At 34.8% G+C, this 19,064-nt stretch overlaps 3 protein-coding genes across 4 annotated transcripts; 2 read left to right on the top strand and 1 right to left on the bottom strand.

Annotated features, from left to right (window-relative positions):
* Positions 1–314: 314 nt before the first annotated feature.
* On the top strand, positions 315–5,417 carry LOC114374026 (protein EXECUTER 1, chloroplastic-like). The gene is made up of 11 exons (XM_028331612.1): positions 315–820; positions 927–1,043; positions 1,161–1,226; positions 1,318–1,424; positions 1,630–1,711; positions 2,351–3,085; positions 3,236–3,359; positions 3,475–3,644; positions 4,790–4,864; positions 5,010–5,102; positions 5,225–5,417. Exons 1-11 carry the CDS (start codon positions 551–553, stop codon positions 5,315–5,317), a joined length of 1,932 nt encoding a protein of 643 aa, XP_028187413.1. The 5' UTR covers positions 315–550; the 3' UTR covers positions 5,318–5,417.
* A 1,706-nt stretch (positions 5,418–7,123) lies between these two features.
* LOC114376249 (KH domain-containing protein HEN4-like) lies at positions 7,124–13,562 on the top strand. 2 transcript variants are annotated; one of them, XM_028334264.1, is made up of 7 exons: positions 7,124–7,896; positions 9,271–9,771; positions 9,889–10,164; positions 11,014–11,460; positions 11,557–11,639; positions 12,525–12,636; positions 13,155–13,562. In XM_028334264.1, the coding sequence occupies exons 1-7, from the start codon at positions 7,306–7,308 to the stop codon at positions 13,287–13,289; spliced, it is 2,145 nt and encodes a 714-aa protein (XP_028190065.1). In that variant the 5' UTR covers positions 7,124–7,305; the 3' UTR covers positions 13,290–13,562. The 2 variants fall into 2 exon arrangements, with proteins under 2 accessions (XP_028190065.1, XP_028190064.1); XM_028334263.1 differs by having other exon boundaries at positions 12,522–12,636.
* A 1,130-nt stretch (positions 13,563–14,692) lies between these two features.
* Positions 14,693–18,501, bottom strand: LOC114373325 (probable glycosyltransferase At5g03795). The gene is made up of 6 exons (XM_028330810.1): positions 18,343–18,501; positions 17,979–18,269; positions 16,800–17,089; positions 16,444–16,676; positions 15,491–15,648; positions 14,693–14,922 (listed from the first exon to the last, which is right to left on the bottom strand). The coding sequence occupies exons 1-6, from the start codon at positions 18,499–18,501 to the stop codon at positions 14,821–14,823; spliced, it is 1,233 nt and encodes a 410-aa protein (XP_028186611.1). The 3' UTR covers positions 14,693–14,820.
* Positions 18,502–19,064: the final 563 nt, after the last annotated feature.

Below are 19,064 nucleotides of genomic sequence, written 5' to 3'. Positions count from 1 at the left end.
TTTTTTATCATATTAGTAAATTAATTTGGAAAACAATATCTTTTTTTTTTCAACAGAAAAAACCTGCAACACGTCCACACGCGCAAAGCTTGAGGCATGGACTACGGCCAAAACGATGAAAAAGAAAAAAGAGTCAATTTTAAAAGATTTAAATAAAATTAAAAAAAATGGGAATGATACATAGTTTCAGGAATTAAATGGATTATTTATTAGAGTAGAATTGTTTCAAGTTTTGAGTTCCTCTCAAATACAGTAACTAGTTTAGTTTATGATATCTCATGTATACGCCGTTTTAATCTCTGACCAAGTTAAGGTGGTGACACCTCATCGAAGCATGTAACAAAGTTCGTCCTTATCTTTTTTGTTGCTGAATCAAATTGTTTCTAGCCTCCCAACTTATTCACAGCCTCATGTTTATTTGTTTGGTCAGAACTCAGAACTGAAGCGCATTTCAATCACCAGAGAGAACAAGTGGTTCATCACAGCCACACGCAACCAACACACACGTTTTTTCTATTTCTGTATTTCATTTCACCTTTGTTGCTTAAACATGACATTGACACATCCATCCATGGCTTCCCTATCATCATCTCGAACCACAACACAGTTTAACTTACCAAACTCCAAATTGTGTTCCTCTCTTCCATTCTCATTCTCAACAAGACCCTCATTTCTTTTCTCTTCCCTCAACAAATTCTATTCCTACTCCAATTCTCTGCGCTGCTCTGCCTCCGTGGAAGACACCGAATGGGATTGGGAACGATGGCAAAACCATTTCCACGTGGTCGATGAACAAGAGCTTCTCCTCGACATTCTCAAGGTACACACACTACACTACCAAGTACAAATGTTGTTTTCAATTGTTTGTTTGAACAAAGATTGAATTATGTGTTATGTTGCTCTGACAAATGACAATGACATAACAGTCTCGCTTAGGTGATGCTCTGCGTTTGGAGGATTATGAAGATGCAGCTACACTTAAGGTGGCCATTGCCACTGTAGCTACCAAGGACACTGTTGGAACAGCCATATCTCATCTCAAGGTACCAGTTTTCACTCCCTTACTTTTTCTGCTTTCTCTTTGCATTCCTTTCGACTTGTTAGTTGTTACTTCCTTAGTTTCATCTAAAGTATTATTATGTGTCTCTTTAACATTTCAGAGGGCCATAGAGGAAGAGCGGTACAGTGATGCAGCTTTCTTGAGAGATGAAGCTGGCACTGGACTTGTGAGTTTTCATTGGGACTTAGTTAGGAGCTTACCATTACCAATAATAATATACTTTGACATCACATTCACATATGTTTTGCCTCTTGCAGGTGGGTTGGTGGGCTGGAATGTCAAAAGACATTAATGATCCACATGGTCTAATTATTCGCATAACTCCAGAGCACGGAAGATATGTAGCAAGGAGTTATAGTCCTAGGTAAGTTCTATTTCTTATGGATAAAAAGTGTGTAAGGAAATTTGGCTCTTTAATGAAAGGGAAAACTGATTTTGGGGAAGGAAGTGCCTACCACTTTAGCACCGTAATATTGAGGAATAATTTATCTGAATTTGTGAAAAATATTCAGGTGGTCATGCTATCTTATATGGCTTCTGGTGTTGACCCTTTCACCATAATTTTTCAGGCAACTTGCTACTTCTGCTGCTGGTGTTCCTCTATTTGAATTTTTTCTTACGAAGAATAAAAATGGTGAATTTAAGTCACAGGTATCTCTTCTCAACTGTTCCATTAATTTTTTTTTTCTGGGATCATTACAACATAAAAGCAGGCATTCATCTCAAGATGGATTGTTGTTGCTCACTGAAATTTTTTCTAGCTGAATATGAGTATGATGGTGCTAAGGATGATCTTCAGTAGACTGCTATACAAATTTTCTTTTAATAATTCTGTTGAAAAAAAAAATTAATTTTTATCGTATTCATTATGGCAGAAGAATCAGGGATTATATGCAAGAATGAAGATGAAGAATATTGTTTATGATCCAAAAATTTTGTTTCTTCATTGTTCCTACAATCTGATTTGTTATCATTAGATCTTTTACACAATCTGAATTGTAGGATTTTTCCAAGACATTGCTAGTTAAACTTAACAGTGAAAACTTAGGTGTTATGTTTCTAGCTGTGGCCTATTGGTTTCATCTTCCAGCTTGATTTGTTCGAGGCTCAGACTTTAAAACCAAACCATGCTTCACGGTTTACAAATTTCAGACACCTTACCAAGTGACAAGTCATTTATTTAAGAATGGCCTGAACCAATCCATAGTTCTTGTTTTAGTTTTGATTTAATCCACAATCTGTTGCTAACTTAATAGTACCTTTGATCTTATTAATTCTTATAATTTTCAGGTTGTGTACTTAAAGCGGAGAGAGGCTTTCCATACTCCCCCGACAACATCCTCTAAAGCGTTGGATGCTGCTGAGAGATTGAGATCAGTGGAGTCACCTGAAGATAGAAGTGAGCTAGTTGTTGGGAGTCCTGAAGATCCTGAGGTTGTTGATGATAGGAATGATAACTCTGATCCATCTGAGGCAATGCCTGGATTTCAGAATGTCTTGAAAGATACAATTCCTGGTGTAAAGATGAAGGTTTTGAAGGTCACAACTCCAGACAAGGTAGACAACGATACAATATCTAAGGTGATTGAGCAGATAACTGATGATGAAGGGAATGAAGATGAAGATTCAGATGAATGTGCTGGTAAGGACAATGAGACAGAAAATCCAGAACTGAGTGATATCAAAACTGAAACTGATGACGAGATTGAATTAAATTCTAGTGTGGAATCTTTTGAACGTGAAGAACAAAATAAAATTGCAGTCAAAGTTATCGTTGGTGGTCTTGTTCAGAAACTTCCCAGCAGTTTGACTACTAGAAATTTGCTTCGAGTTCCTGCTAAGCTGGAGAAAACCGGACAAGGTTCATTTTCCCTTACCTTTGAAAAGGTAGCCAATCAACAGGTTGGTCATGGCAAAGGGAAGCCTTCATCAGATAAATCAACAAAAATTCAACGCCAAAATAGTGTTGATGGTGTTATGGTTAATCTTGCTAAGTTGATTGGAAGGGGGAAGGTACCCTCGAAGGTTGGTCAAAGTTTATTATTTGATAATTGTTATGATCTTTTGCTGAGTAAAATAGAAACCTGTAAATTGTAGTGTTTGCAAAGGTTGGTCTCTTAGTTGAGTCTATCTGAAAGGTTGCTTATATGATAATGTTTTGCTTCAATCTTTTAGGTGCTGAAAGATTTGGGAGAATTAATAAGTCTTAGTCTTAGCCGGGCTTGGAACCATGAACGATTGTCAGGGTCAACAATGTTCAGTCGCATTGAAATACCAACTTCTTTAGATCCTTTAAATGGTGATATTTTAGAGAACTTGTCAATTTAAGTATTTTGAGGTGCTGAAGTTGTCTTCTCACTGTAGGACTTCAATCTGAGAGTATACTGAATTGCAAATGTTTTCATTTTCATCAGGTCTATACATTGGTGCACATGGGCTTTACTCCTCTGAAGTAATTCAACTGAGATGTAGATATGGCCAATGGCAAGAAGATGGTGGGCCTAAGGAGCCTTCTGATCTTGAGTTTTGTGAGTATGTGGAAGCTTTGAAATTGACTGGGGATTCTTATGTACCAGTTGGCCAGGTAATACTGTAAATTTATTTGATAGATTTTATAAACAACGTATCATATTTTTTTAGTTCTTATAACTAGGACAATGCATTGACCTCCATCATGCAAAATGACAAGTTAGATGCTAATTTGTCAAAAATTTGTGAACTAAGGAAATAATATTGTGAAATAAGAAAAACTGAATTCATGGTTTAGGGAACACTTTCACTTCTTTCCTTGTAATTTTCAGATCAAAGTGACTGTGCAAGTCTGACTCTGAATAGAGACACTATAGTGTGGGACTCCAGTACCCGTGTGACATAATAAGTCATGGTTCAGACTTCAATTTACTTAATTCACACTTTATTTCCCACTAATTTTAAAACATGCCTTTAACATACATGTTTGACACTAGTAATTAGAAATAATATGTGAACAAACAAAAACTTAAAATTACATACTTATTTTAATAGTATTAAACATTTCTTTCTAAATATAAAAGCAAAATTTGTTGCTTATTAAATTGATAAGTATATTTGGATAATTAGATACTTAAAAATAGAAATATCGACAGACACTCAAGTTGCACCTGCACTGTAAGATTTTTAAATTTTGATATTTTGGCACATTTTCAGTTTTCACTCTCAATTGCCTGGTGAATTGATGACTTAGGTCACATATCTTAGAGATTGAACATGAGATCAAATGACATCACTGTCATTTAATTTGTGAGAAGGTGTGAGAGCCATTTTGTGGTCTTCAATTGCAGAGTTTTGTTTCTGGACTTTAGTGCTGTAAGTTGGAAGTGTCTCATCGAAGGATTAAATATTTAAATGTACAATAGAGAAAAGTGCAACTACTACGTGTTAACTCCAAAATATTACTTTCAGTTAATGCAAGGTATAACCTATGCTGAGGGAAAATATTCAATGTATTCTGTTTGGTTGGTAAGCACCAACTTCAAGCTTGTTACTAGGATGAGAGAAAGTATTCAATGTATTTTGTTAGCAATTTTTCCTCTGGGAATTAACTAATCAATGCAGTATTGACCCAGGGTTTAATGTAAGCTAAAATATTTCTTTGTTGCAGTTAGGAATTTACATTCACTTTTTTTTTTGCTAATTTTGTTGTTATGCACTGTATTGTATACTTATTAATGTGTCATGTTCCTTCCTTAGGTAGCATTTCGAGCAAAAGTAGGAAAGAGGTATCAGCTTCCTCTTAAGGGAATAATTCCTAAAGAATTTGGAGTGGTAAGCAATGTGTTGAAAGACTCACGACAAGTAGTCATGGATAAAAATGGGATATGTTGAAGGTCCACGTTGACCAAAGATAGTACTAAGATAAACCCACATTCTAAGAGTTTTGATTAATGTTATGATGTTACTGTCATCACAGATTGCACGCTATAAAGGTCAAGGGAGGCTTGCAGAGCCAAGATTCGAGAATCCTCGATGGGTTGACGGTGAACTTGTGATTCTAGATGGAAAGGTTGTTATTGTTCAATCTTGTCTTATTGTTTTATCCTGGTATTTTTAATCTGGTTTGGAATCATCCTTTATTATTGTCGTGCAAATGGCTCTGATTGAAACATTCCGTATGTTGATTTGCAGTACATCAAAGCAGGTCTTGTTATTGGATTTATGTACTTGACCCCTGAGAATCCTTTTTTGGTCCTCTTCAATCGGCTGAGGCTTCAGAAATAGGGTTTTGCTGTACATATTGTAAATATTGTAAATTCTGTCTACTGATTTTGCAAGTTCTCCATATTTAAGATTTAATAAAAGCAGTTACTAATGATAATATGATATTGATCTTCTGCACAAAAAATTAATTAATTAATTTTCCCCTTTAAAGCAAAGAAATTATATTACCAAGAGAGTTTAACTCAATTGGTTGAGCTGTAAATCTTTTTATACCTGCCTTAAAAAAAATTAGATGATTACTATGGATAAAAAAAAAAGCAAAGAAATTATATTGTTGGCATGGTTAGTGAATAAAATTGATCTAACAAACTATTTGAACCTACTTTTTTGTGATGATTTCTTATGGTGTTTTAGCGTTTGTTTATCAATGATTGGGTGTTAATGAAATCTAACTTTTTCTTGGGCCAAAGGAAAGTAAGCATCTGGCTTATCAAAATAGAAATTCAACTTTTATCTGCTTTGCTAGGTTGAGTGTTAAGTATTCGTTGGTAACCTTTATTTTAAGAAATAATAATTTTTTAAAGCTCTCTTCGACTCCGAAATAAGTTAGCTCCTGGTTGTTGTAATTTTGAAGTTATAAAATCAATTCATGAACTTTCTATTGAAAAATACACACAGTTCAATGTTAATATGTACTATTTCAGATTAATTTTGGCAAATAACTTGATCACATTTAACAGTTCAAAATGAATTCTGCCAAATTCAACACCAAATGTTTGCTTAATCTATACATGCAATAAGTTTTTCTAGTTTGTCTTTTATTTTTTATTCCGGTTATCTCAAAATTCATCTTCTTGTCTTTTGTGTTCAAACTCAATAGTGTGAGCTGTTCAAGGATACATCATTTAATTTTATCGGCACATTTCTTTATTCAAGGTTGCACGAAGTTGAATGGATGAAAATCGTGCAAATTGTTAACCGTGAGCATATGAATCTTGTAAATATGCTTTTATAGTGTTATAATATTTATATTTTATATATAAAAAAAGACACCAAACGAGTCTCCTCTTGATCTTCATTTTTATTCTCCTTTGCTTTTTTAGGTTAAAGAGAAGTTATCTTCTTATTCTTATTAAGGAGAAGTAATCTTGACTAAAAAAACACTAAATGTTTGCTATGAGTATCTTTTTACTTTTAAAATTACTATGTCAAGGTATATATGGAATTGAAATATTTTAGTTTATTAACTTTTTTTTAACTTGGGGATCGAAGCATTTTAACATTTAAATTTAGTTTCTAAATTGAATCATCTTTATTAATTGTTTAAAATATTTAAATAAATTTAAATTTAACCTTTAAATATTTATAAATGAAACTATATCAAAATACTTAATATTTCATAACAACGAACAAAAGTATATTTTTGTCATAATATTCCATCACAAGTATAAATATCATATACATACAAGTACATTATATATATTCCATCCATACACAAGTATAAAAATTATATTCATACAAGTGCACGGTAACCTTCACATCTAAGAACACAAAATAAAGTCTATGAACACATATTAACAAATGAAAAAAACATATTTTTTTATATTATTTTATATGATAAGAATTGAAAATAAATATAAAAAATTTATAACAATTCACACACCTTCCTCAACCAATTCACATCAACCCTCTTGATAAATAATTCGTTGTCCTAAATAAATTCTTAACAAAACATGAAAAATATAATAAAAATTAATTTTTAGTAAAATTCAATCTTTTCATCAGAGTTCGACAGAGACTCCTTGTCATCCAGTCGTAAACGTGGCCCCATACAGATCCTCGGTATAAAACTGAAGAAGAAAAAAAGTGAAAGAGGCTATTTCGCGGGTTCGGTAACCCTAGGTGCAGTGCGCGCACGAGGCCCTTCTTCTCGGCGCATTTTAGCATAAGAATTCAGAATTCTATTACACTGTTTCTTTTACTCTTCCTTTTTGGTAGCTTCACACAATTCCGAATTCCCACAGAGAGAGAGAGAGAGAGAGAGAATTATGGGAAGCAACTTTCTCTCTCCGCCAGCTAAGCGCTCCGCACTCGACCCGAATCCGTTTCCTCCAAACGGACCTTCAAAGCGCTCCAGGCAATCCAAGCCTCCGCCGCCGCTCTCCGTGCCGCCCGGCCACGTAGCCTTCCGCCTCCTCTGCAACGCCTCCCGAATCGGCGGCGTTATCGGCAAGTCTGGCTCCGTCATCAAAACTCTCCAGCAATCCACCGGCGCCAAGATCCGAATCGAGGACGCGCCGCAGGAGTCGCCGGACCGAGTCATCCTGGTGATTGCCGACGCCGCACTCAGCTGCAAGGTTCTGCTGAGAAACGAAGAAGTCGTTGAGGTGTCGAAGGCGCAGGAGGCGCTGCTGAAGGTGTTCGATAGGATCCTCGAAGTGGCAGCGGAGATGGAAGGAGTCGACGTTGGGGACAGGGTAATGTCTTGCCGGCTGGTGGCGGACTCGGCGCAGGCTGGCTCCGTCATCGGCAAGGGCGGGAAGGTGGTGGAGAGGATCAAGAAGGAAACCGGATGTAAAATTAGGGTATTAACTGATGATTTGCCACTTTGTGCCTCCGCTTCCGATGAAATGATCGAGGTAATTTTGCTTCATGCTCTTCTTCATTTCCGCACTTGTCATTTAATGTTTTAGGTTAGCACCACATAGTCGTGCCATTACTACTGATAGTGTTTGTTTTGCTTTGTTGTTTAGTGTGCATTCAAGTTTATAGGGTTAAGAATCTCAGGTGGAGCTGATAGATATGGTTTGTTAGTTTATGGTAGAGGGATTAGTTTTCTTTTCCCCTGATTTTGTAATATACTGCTTTGGAGTTGTTAATTGAAGAAGATGTGATGTCAGAAAACATCATTGGATATTCTTGAATTTGAAAAGGTTAATACCTCTAGAGTAAAGGGGACAGTTTGATACTAGATTGTTGGTTTATTACCTACGGAGAATGATTGAGTCATTTATTATCTATGATGGAGCATGAACACTCTGACATGGATAATGTCTGAAAACTCCGGTTCAACACACACATTCCTGAACCCACGCGTGGTCATCACATACACATGCTTGAACCCATGCGCATTCATCACACGCTCATGTGCAAACAGCCTAACCCACGTGCTTTTTGCACACTCGCATGCCGGAACCCACGTGCTCACACACTCACATTTATATAGAGAAAAACACTCAAATGAAATGAGTTTCTTTTTATCAACAAAAAGAGATATATTAAAAAAAGGGGCATAAGAAACACCCAAACCAAATTACAAACGTCGTATTAACCAATACCTCAAAAATGGTTTCATTGTATTTGAGATATTTAGCCCAAATACTGGGTAACCATCATAAATGCCTCACCCTCTCATTCAAAGCTACACACACCCCACCCCACCGAAACCCACCAGAAATGAAATATAAGTTTATAACAAAATATCTAAATTGATAATAATATTTATATATTCTTGTATAATCACCTATTTTCTTATGATAATGAGCCCTATAAAAGGATGTTAAGAGACATTATTTTACAATGAAAGAAGCTGATTTCTTCTCGAAGAAATCCCAAAATAAGAAGATGAAAGGTGTCCCTTATGCTTTCTCATTCTCTGATTTGGTTCATGGATTGGGTGGGTTTTTTAATAGTAAGTTTGTAGTTGACTTTTCCTTTTAATACATTTGAGTTCCAATTCTTTATTATATAATTAGAACCTGAAGGTGAGAGCTTGGTTGCTAGCAGTTAATGTCGAGAGGGTACTAGGGGGAGGTCTTGTGTCTCAGGCATCATTTGCCTTTGATGCATATTAGATAGGATTTAAATTTCATGGGTTAGAATTGGTAACATGTTCTTAACTAACCATTAAAGGATACATGAATATGTAAATGAGCTTCAAATTATTTATGCTGTTCAAAATTACTCTCTTTATATGCTGAGGAAACATCTTTTGGATTTGTGGACTGTGGTAGATAGAAGGCAGAGTGTCATCTGTAAAGAAGGCACTTGTTGCGGTCTCCCAACGGCTTCAAGATTGTCCCTCTGTTAATAGAATAAAGATGATGGGAAACAAACCTTATGAAATAGTTCAGTATGAAACTTTAGATGCACTTCCTCGTGAGATTTTAACTGCAGCTCCACGTGGGACTTTAACTGTAGTACCACATGAGACTGTAGATCATCTTTTGCTTAGGAGCTCTGCACTTTCTACTTTATCCAGTTCCTCTAACAGCTATGCCACCAGAGTTCATTCACTGTCAGCAGAAGTTAATAGAGTCTCATCCTTGGAACCAAAAGCACTTCAGCAGGAAGTCTCCTTCAGAATACTTTGTTCAAATGATAGAGTTGGAGGAGTTATTGGAAAGGGAGGCAATATTGTTAGAGCTCTTCAGAGTGAGACAGGGGCTACAATAAGTATTGGTCCTTTGGTAGCTGAGTGCGAGGATCGATTAATTACTATTGCTGCTTCAGAGGTCTGTTAAATATGATCTTTTTGGTTTTACTTACTTTTCTTGCAGTTGTTTGCATATCATTATTATTGTTACTGTTTTATCAACTTATTATTTGGTTGTGGCTTCATCTTTCTACAGAATCCTGAGTCAAGATATTCACCAGCACAAAAGGCTGCTGTGCTTGTTTTCTCCAGGTCCATTGAGGTTGGTTTTGAGAAGGAGCTAGACTCTGGATTAAATAAGGGGTCAACTGTTACTGTGCGTCTTGTAGTTCCATCAAGCCAAGTTGGTTGTTTGATAGGAAAAGGTGGAGTAATAGTATCAGAAATTCGAAAGGCAACTGGGGCCAACATAAGAATAATTGGGACTGATCAGGTGCCAAAATGCGCATCAGATAATGATCAAGTCGTACAGGTTTGGAGATTATACTTGGTTTTATTTTGCTGATAAAAAAAAAAATACTTGGTTTTATTTTATTTTATAATTAAAACATGCTGAAGAATGCTTTTTTTTTTTTCAATGAATGTAATTCTGTGTATCTGGCAACTCTAATAAATTGTTCCCCCTTAAACTAAAATAAAATTTCTAATCCTTCATGATGCTAATTTTATAGTGATATTACCAGACTTTTCTTCCAAATTCCTCAATCTTAATTATGTGACATTTAAATATTTTAAATTATATGCATCTACTCTTGCCACTTGAATTCTGCAAATAATTATTATCCTTAAGGGGACGTTTGGTATACAAAATCTTTTTTCATCCCTGGAAATAATGTCGTGGGAATTATATTTTCTAGGAATCATGTTATCTGGGAATGTCATAAATATGTTTGGCATGTCTAAGATATTCTTGGGAATGAGAGACATAATTATAAAAAAAAATCTTTTCCCCTTTTATGGGAAAGTTTTAGTGGGAAACTTAATTTAAAAACAATTCCTGGGAATGTTAGATTCTTGAGAATGATTCTTAAATTATTTATACCAAGCATAGGAATTTAACATTCTCAACCTAAGATTTCTAAGAAACTTATAAGAATAGCCCTACTAAACACTCCCCAAGTGTCTAACTGTTTATCTGTATTTTTTCCTTGCACTGATTAGAATTGACCAGAGAGCAATCTTGTTTCCCAGAGCAATTCTATGTTTGCCTAAAACTCCTAATATATGTTCACTATATTTATCTTAAATTGTCATGAAAATCCTTGGGGTGATCTTTAGGTGTTTATTAGTTATACTATCTAAATCCTCTTTTTTGCCTCAGATATCAGGAGAGTTTTCAAGTGTGCAAGATGCCTTGTATAATGCTACTGGTAGACTGCGAGATAATCTTTTTGTCAGCACACAGAATAGTGCTGGAACAAGGAGCCTTTCTTCTCTACGAGTTGATACCAGTCCCTATGGGATACAGCAGGATTTTGTTCCTCATGGAAGCCAACTGCCTGCAACCACTTCTCACTGTCTGAGTAGACATACTTTTGCTCAGGGCATTGATCATCTTGGTCTTTCTAGAAATTTAGATCATCCTTCGTCACCAGGGTTATGGACTAGAAATTTAGACCGTACTTCTTCACCTTTGTTATGGACTAGAAATTTAGACTGTCCTTCTTCGCCAGGGTTATGGACTAGAAATTTAGACCGTCCCTCTTCGCCGGGGTTATGGACTAGAAAATTAGATCGTCCTTCTTCACCGGGGTTATGGACGCAGCCAGTATATCTCTCTCTCTCTCTGCGCTGGTCGATTTTACCTTCACCAACTGATGATTACTTTTTTATTAACAATTTTGTGATTAAAATTTGATTGCAGACAGTGGCTGGGATAAATTCAAGAAGCATTAATGATTTTAGTTTGGGATTGACATCTCGAAAAGGCGGCTTAGAACTTGTGAGGTTGTTGATTTGCAAAACAAATTAAACTTGTTGTAATCCAAATTGCAAATCTTGTTTTCTTGTTATCTCAAATTTTAAGATTTTAATAATATTAACAGCTATTTATGGTGTGATGTAATGGATGTTGATGTCTGCGGTATACACGTCCCTTCACATTTTCCAATCATGTTCTTGAGTAGTTGTTTATTTGTGTCATCTTATAATGTTTTCAATAAGTTCTGCTACCCTATCAAAGCCATGTTTGTGTGGAACTCAAGAATATTTAGTGGTATTGTACCTTGCATTGTAAGTACTCTCTGTGATGGGAACTGATAATTATAAATAGTCATGTTGGAAATTCTTGGCAGAAGTCAGGAACAATAATCTATTATTAGAATATTTAATAGAAAATACCTTGGTGATTAGCTGTTCTGTAGTTATTCTGTATTAGAATTACAAACTACCTTGGTGACAGTTATGCATAGAATATAGCAGATGAAAGTTGTGTATTAGCATATGTTTGATAGTAGGGTGTGTTATTAGGCTGGTGTTGTTATTTGTGGACAAAAAATACTTTCTGCATCAGACCTTTGTCTAGAGGACAGCATGTGTATTGCTGTATTGTTTGTGATTTGTGCATTCAGCATTATATTTTATTGGTGCTCTATCAATCCAGTGATTGACCGTTATACTTGACTGGTATATATACTATTTGATTTGACGTTGCTTTTCTTGGGTCATTGCTCATTTGCTCTTATTTGAAATCCTTGCTTTGGGGTGAAATTGTAGTTAACAAGAACATGGTTTCTAAAAAGAATGATGGAAATAGTCAGTTTAACATATAAAATAGAATGCCAAAACTGTCAACTGTCAATTTCTTATTATTGTTCTTTTTTTGGTCAGCAGTGGAAGTAAATCTGCTATCGTGACTAATACGACAGTCGAAATTGTGGTTCCTGATGATACTATTGACTGTGTATACGGGGAAAATGGTCGCAATTTGGTTCGTCTGAGACAGGTACACAAACTTGGATAAGTTTATATGCGTATATTTTTTGTTTTCTTGTTCACCAGCTTACCATGTTATTCTTATGAACTTGCATTTGTGATCACTAATTGGATTTGATTTCAAATTACTTGATACTCTGTTTTAAGTTATCTATCTTTTAAGGAAAGCCATTCTGTTTCAGCCTGTCATTTTTGAAAACCAAGAAACTGTTGATTTTTTATTCATCATTATCAACTTTATGTCTTGATATTTTCACTATAAATGGAACGAGTGAGGGCATTGATGGAGTGACAGTTTTTTAATAGAAGATAAAATAGTTCAATGCTCTTACATTTTCAATAATTGAGGTGAATCAATTACTTTTTAATCCTTTTACAAATACATTAATAAACATATAATATAACATGCAGGGAGTATTTTATGTTTTATGTTTTTATTTAGATATGTTGCATTACCTACTAAAATATTGTGAAAAATGCCTCATTATTTTCCTTGGTTATCTAAACTTGATTTATTGTCCTTATTAGATATCGGGTGCCAAGGTTGTTATCCATGAACCTCGTCCCGGAACAAGTGACAGGATTATTGTCATATCCGGTACACCAGATGAAACCCAAGCAGCGCAGAGCCTTCTCCAAGCATTTATTCTTAGTGGCTCATGACATATCCCCTCTCTCCAATGGCCCCATTATTTAGTTTGTTCGCTTCCTTTTTCTCTCCACCTGAAATCATGTAATATCCAGCCTTGTATTATTCCCAAACAGTCATCCGTGGTTAGTGGCGTAAGTGTAGTTATTTAAAATCAATAACTTGATTCATTAGTGCATAACAAAGTATCGTTAAGCCTTTCATTAAAAAAAAAAAGAAAACTCTCGGGTTGTTGACCTGGTTTCCTTTTAAGATCTGACCTAGGTAGTATCCCTACTATTCAATTACTGATATAGTTTAGTTCGGATAATTTAAATGAACTCCCGATGACTATCTCCCATATTATTATCCATAATGAGCAAATATAAGTCCCAGGAAATTATATAGTTTTAGATATGACCAGGGGTTAAAACAATATGAAATATCGAATTGATACCGGGCATGTTTGGATAAAACAAGATGAAAAAAATAAAGAATTTTTTTATAAGTTAAAGTTAGCTTGTGTATAATCTAATTTGCAAAAAATAAGTCTGCACACCCTTGGTGAAGGAACCTGAAACGAAAACAGTTTTTCAGTAATATGCCAATCTCATACACCACAATCTTTTGGTTTCCCACGAATACATTTCATTTCAAAATCCCTTTTATTTCTTGCAAGGTTTTGGTGTTTCAAGTAGGGGTCTAACTGGGTGTGGAGGATTTGTCAATCCGAACTGATTCAAATCAACAAATTTAACCGATTGAGTTTTGGGTTGGGTCATAAGTTTTAATGTCTACACCTGCTGATCTGTTGACCCATCAATTTATATTAAATTATTATTATTATTATTATTATTAATATATGTGATATGTAATATATATTTTAGATTTAAAAAAATTAAATATTATTGACTATTGATTACATAAACTTATCAACTTGAATTGAGTAAGCATTAATGTATTATTAACCTTCAAGATCAAGGCGACAAGAGTTTTATTGATTGAAGTCACTTCATATGAACATTTAAAAATATTTTGAATCTATTTACAAATAGTAGGTGTTGTAATGTCCCATTAGTTTTGGTAGAAAAAAATATTTGAAATTTATTCTCACTATATTTATTGAAGTTTCTTATCTCGAATATGATAGACTTAATTTTTCATTCCCATGGATAGATAGAAGTTTAACAAAAAAAATTATCTAAAAAAATAGTTATATCTGATTCATTTAATACAAGTTTATCTTGTAAAAAATATTATATTGAAAAAAAAATTAATATTTTGACTTAGTTGACCCCATTCAAACCCTTTGAATTGGGTGGTGATTTTACCAAACTCAACTCAAACCCTGATCTCAAGCATACCTGAACTTCTCTCACGCTAAAACAGATTCTGTTAGTTTCCTAATTTCATACAGAGAAGTTTTCGTGGTAAAACAAGTTTGAATTCAGGTTACAATTGTTTAGGGGATTCTCCAACGTGGGGTCAGGATTGGTGGTGAATCAACAATTATGTACAGAAACAATTCCTTGATTTCGATAACACTGCGTGAGTTCATTGAAAAAATCAATACCTAATCAGATGGCGGCGCCGCCAGAGTTCATACATGACCATATGAAACGCATCTTGTCTGACTGGAGGTGTATTCCACTTGAAATGCTTTTGAATCTGAACGATAAAAGCAGAAAATTAAAAGAGATACACAGGAAAAATAGAGGTTATAATCTTCTGACTACAAATACTAAATGCCTCACTTTCCTTTCTTTGATTTAGAAATTTGGGAGAGAAAGGGGAAGTTCGAGGAGCGGGCAAGAGTTTATGGACTGCTCTTACTAAATTATCTTTAGTTTGAATAATTGAGATTAATGATTTTATTTATCTACTTAAGAGTAAATTAGTTTAAAGGGTTCCTCCACTCAATTTTAACTCCGTCATATTAAGATTCAGGCCGCACTACAAAGTACTACTAAGATATAATAACTTCGGGAACCAACATTCATGTACGGATAGAATCATAGAAGCGATCCTCTATATTATTGTATGATTTGTTATCTTCTCACTTCACCAACTTAACAAGTAGTACGAAGGATGTTTTAACTGAAAAGAAAGTAGATGTCAAACTTTAAACTTGTTAAACTAGGATAAGTAATATCAGTACTATCCTCACAATTTCTCACCAAATCGTTTAGTTTTTAGAAGTTGAGAAACTGAACTTTAATACTTTTATTGATAGTACCTTCACTATGTTATGATTCAATGTGATGAAATGTTTCTCAGATATGCTTCTGAGAGTATATTTGAGCTGATAAACGTCGGTTTCCTTCAGTACAATAGAAAATTGAGTCCAATCCAGAATATCATTAAAAGGCAAGTCATAATATTTTGACATGATAACTGCAGAAAGGCAGACAAGAACTTCCGTTAGGAACAGCATATTTTTTATGCATGGCAACTAATAGTACAGCTTATATGTGAAATACAACCAAAAGTCTGAGGTAAGCTACGTAAATAGACATACAAGAAGCAAATCACTCTCCTGAGGCTATTTCTACATAACTTTATCCATTATGAATGGCAGAAATGGCTGAAGCGAAAATTCAGAATGTCAAACTTCCACAAACATCCCACTTTGCATGATATGTGCAGGTAAAAGATACTTAGATGAAATAACGACATGATTCCATAACTGGTAACGACATGATTCCATAACAGGTGCACAAGAGAAGGGATCTATTTACTCTGACCATTTTCTTTTCCTCTTTATTTTTTAGATTTTCTTCTCCTATGTAATAGATTAGCTTCCCGTTCCCTGGTTCATGTAGCAAATGAAATTTGATAAAATAATATATCCACACTTTTGTCACAAAAGTGGGAGTGGGAAAGTTTATTATATATACTTAGAGCTTTATCCTATGTTTCAAATGAGAAGGTATGTTCTCAAGAGAAAAATCCGTTGGGTAACCAGCAAATATATATAGTATATTACTCCCTATTGGAGTCTGGAGACTCTTTCCAATAACTATAATAGTTTTCTGGATGCCAAAAAAAAAAAAAAAATCATATCCATGGGCATTGCTTGTAGAAGAGATATAGACAAGTTGATAAAACAAGGAGGTAACTAACAAAAAATTGAAGAGAACAAAACAGAACATAAGAAGTTGTGGTTTTCAACTACCATATATGGTTTACCTGGCACACACCCAAAGTGGATTGAGTCTGCGATACGACTGCTGCCGATAGGCCCATGAGGGCACAAACAAAACTTGGATTTATAAAGTTTCTCCATGTATACCACTGGCCCAGTCGCTCGAAGGTCAACTCTGCTGTTCTGTATGTCAATTTCAGTATCATTGTCCCAAATAGCTATTAGATCTTCTTTCAATCTAGAATCAGAACGACCAGCCCAGAAAGCAAGAGTGTTCCTGCAATATTTCCATTGACAGTAATTGAAATTTCCATTTCTGGTGGGTGAAAAATTCCAGTTTTTGTGGAGAAACTAATTCTGTTGGATTGATTTAGAAGACAAAAAGTAAAAGTGAAGCTACCTATTCTTAATGTCATTTCCTCCTGGAGGGTGAAAAAATGGCAGTTGAACTTGTGGGAGGGTAACATCCTTATGTGGAATATAGCCGTCGTCGTCATACCTTGATGAACAAATCACTCGAATCGAATTTTTCATCATATGTGGAACTCCTTTAGTAGCTTTGACACCGATATCGTGACAAGTCACAAAAAAGTGATCAGCACCCAATGTTCTGTTCCAATAAGGGTACTCAAACTTTAGGTGCTCCACATACTTCTCTACTTCATCAATCATACGCTCGTTAGTCAACCCCTGCATATTCATATGTGCATTACAATTCACATCGGAAACTATGCTAGGCAGCTGCCACCACGACTATATAACACTTGAATGTCATACACACAAACATACACCAAGGAGAAATAGTATTCAAGAATCTATTGCTACTTTATAAAGAATTTAATTTTTAAGCAAAAGAGAAGTTAGTAGGTGATCATGATCTCCATTAATATTTATCTAACATATAATTAAGTGTTAGTTAATTGTCTATCCTAAATTAAAAAAATTAAATATATATTACTTAGAAATTAGTGAAAATCATAGATACACAATAAGTTTGAATCACCTAATAATTTTTTTGATAAAAACTTATATATTGTAATAACTATAAATAAACAGTTTTGTTGGATGATTAGACTAGTAAAAAAACCAATTTCATTAGATTATCTTTTTTCCTAAATTGTCTTTATAGTAAAAGAAAAAAAATACTCAAACAATCTTAGTTCTTACAGGTATTAAAAATCATGTTAAGTAATTCTCAAAATATTAAAGAATCATTCAAATTAGTCGCTGAATTTTACTTAAATACATTAATTTCAAGACTAAAATTATTTAAATGGTTTTATCACAGACTATTTAATTAGAGAGATTAATATTTCGGAGACGAAATTAGTGGTTTATTTTATTCATTTGAGAAGAAACCAAATCCAATAGTGAAATAGATTTTATTAAGCTATTTATTTATTTATTATCTGCAATACAAGATGAATTAGGTACATTACACAATGGATATGGTTTTTTTTCTTCTTATATCCAACAAAGCTTACGCTCGAAAAACAGTTTATGAATTCGTAAATCGACGTTGAATAATTGATGAAATTAAATTAAATCAATGCGTAATCTCGAAGAGGAGAGGACGTACTCTGCCTCGCATTTTGTGGCAAGAAATAGGAAGGAAGAAAAGGTGAGCTCGACGCGGATCATCGGTGAAGAATCGGCTCTCTCTGATGTTCTTGAAGAAGTAGCCTTCGCTGGCGTATTTTCCGGTGAGTTTCCTCGGCGTGTGGAAATAGGTTTCGGGATCTCCGTCGGGATAGACGAAGACCTTGAACTCCTCCTCCATCTTCTGGTAGTCCAAGCGGAAAGCCTCCTCCGGAGAGTGGAAGACGCCGGAGGAGAACGGCAACGTGCGACGAAGCGCATCGGAATCGGACTTGAATGAAACGAAAGAAAGGATGTTAGATTGAATTTGGAATTGGAAGGAGAGAAAAGAAGATGAAGCTTACGGGGAGATCAGGAGGTTGTTGCGTGTAGAAGATGAAGAGCACGAGGACATAACCGCCAATGCACACTCTGGTGTCGGAGAAGACTGCGATTGCGTGGCCGCAAGAGCTGCGAGCCCGATTCCGAACTGCCCAAATTGAATTTTCTCGGGAAACTGGCATTTCGGCGGGAAAAATCAAACAAAGTCGTTGTAACGGTCTTCTTCCCTTCCCTCCTTTTATTTTGGCTACTAGTATTCAAGACTTTTTATTTTGAAAACTAATTTTCTATATAGAGGATGCAAAAAGAATTATCCACTACCAAATGAAAGAAGGAAGGTTCAGTACTCAGCTCAAATAATGTACAGCACAAATCACATGATGGCTCAACTAGATGAGTCCAATTACACTGTCTAAGATTAAACGATTGGCCAGGTTTGTAGTGGGACTCCACTTAATTCCCAAGCTATATATATAATATACCTATTATTATTATTATTATTTTCTCAAAAAGAATATGTGCAAATACATATAGAGGACAATGGTAGTCACAATCATGAAATCAATAGGAATCCCTCACAAATGTCAGATAAAAAACATTAGGGAAGAAAACCAACTTAAAGTGATTACTTGATTTAGGGTAAGCACTAATTAATGTCCTAAAAATATTGGCTAAATAATTGAAGATAATTTTTTTTAGAGAATATTACTAATACACTTCATCTGAGTTTTTATTTATTTTTCAT

Source organism: Glycine soja, chromosome 11 (assembly GCF_004193775.1).
Source record: "Glycine soja cultivar W05 chromosome 11, ASM419377v2, whole genome shotgun sequence".
Classification (NCBI taxonomy): Eukaryota; Viridiplantae; Streptophyta; class Magnoliopsida; order Fabales; family Fabaceae; genus Glycine; species Glycine soja.
This window is presented reverse-complemented; position numbering and strand designations above follow the sequence as displayed.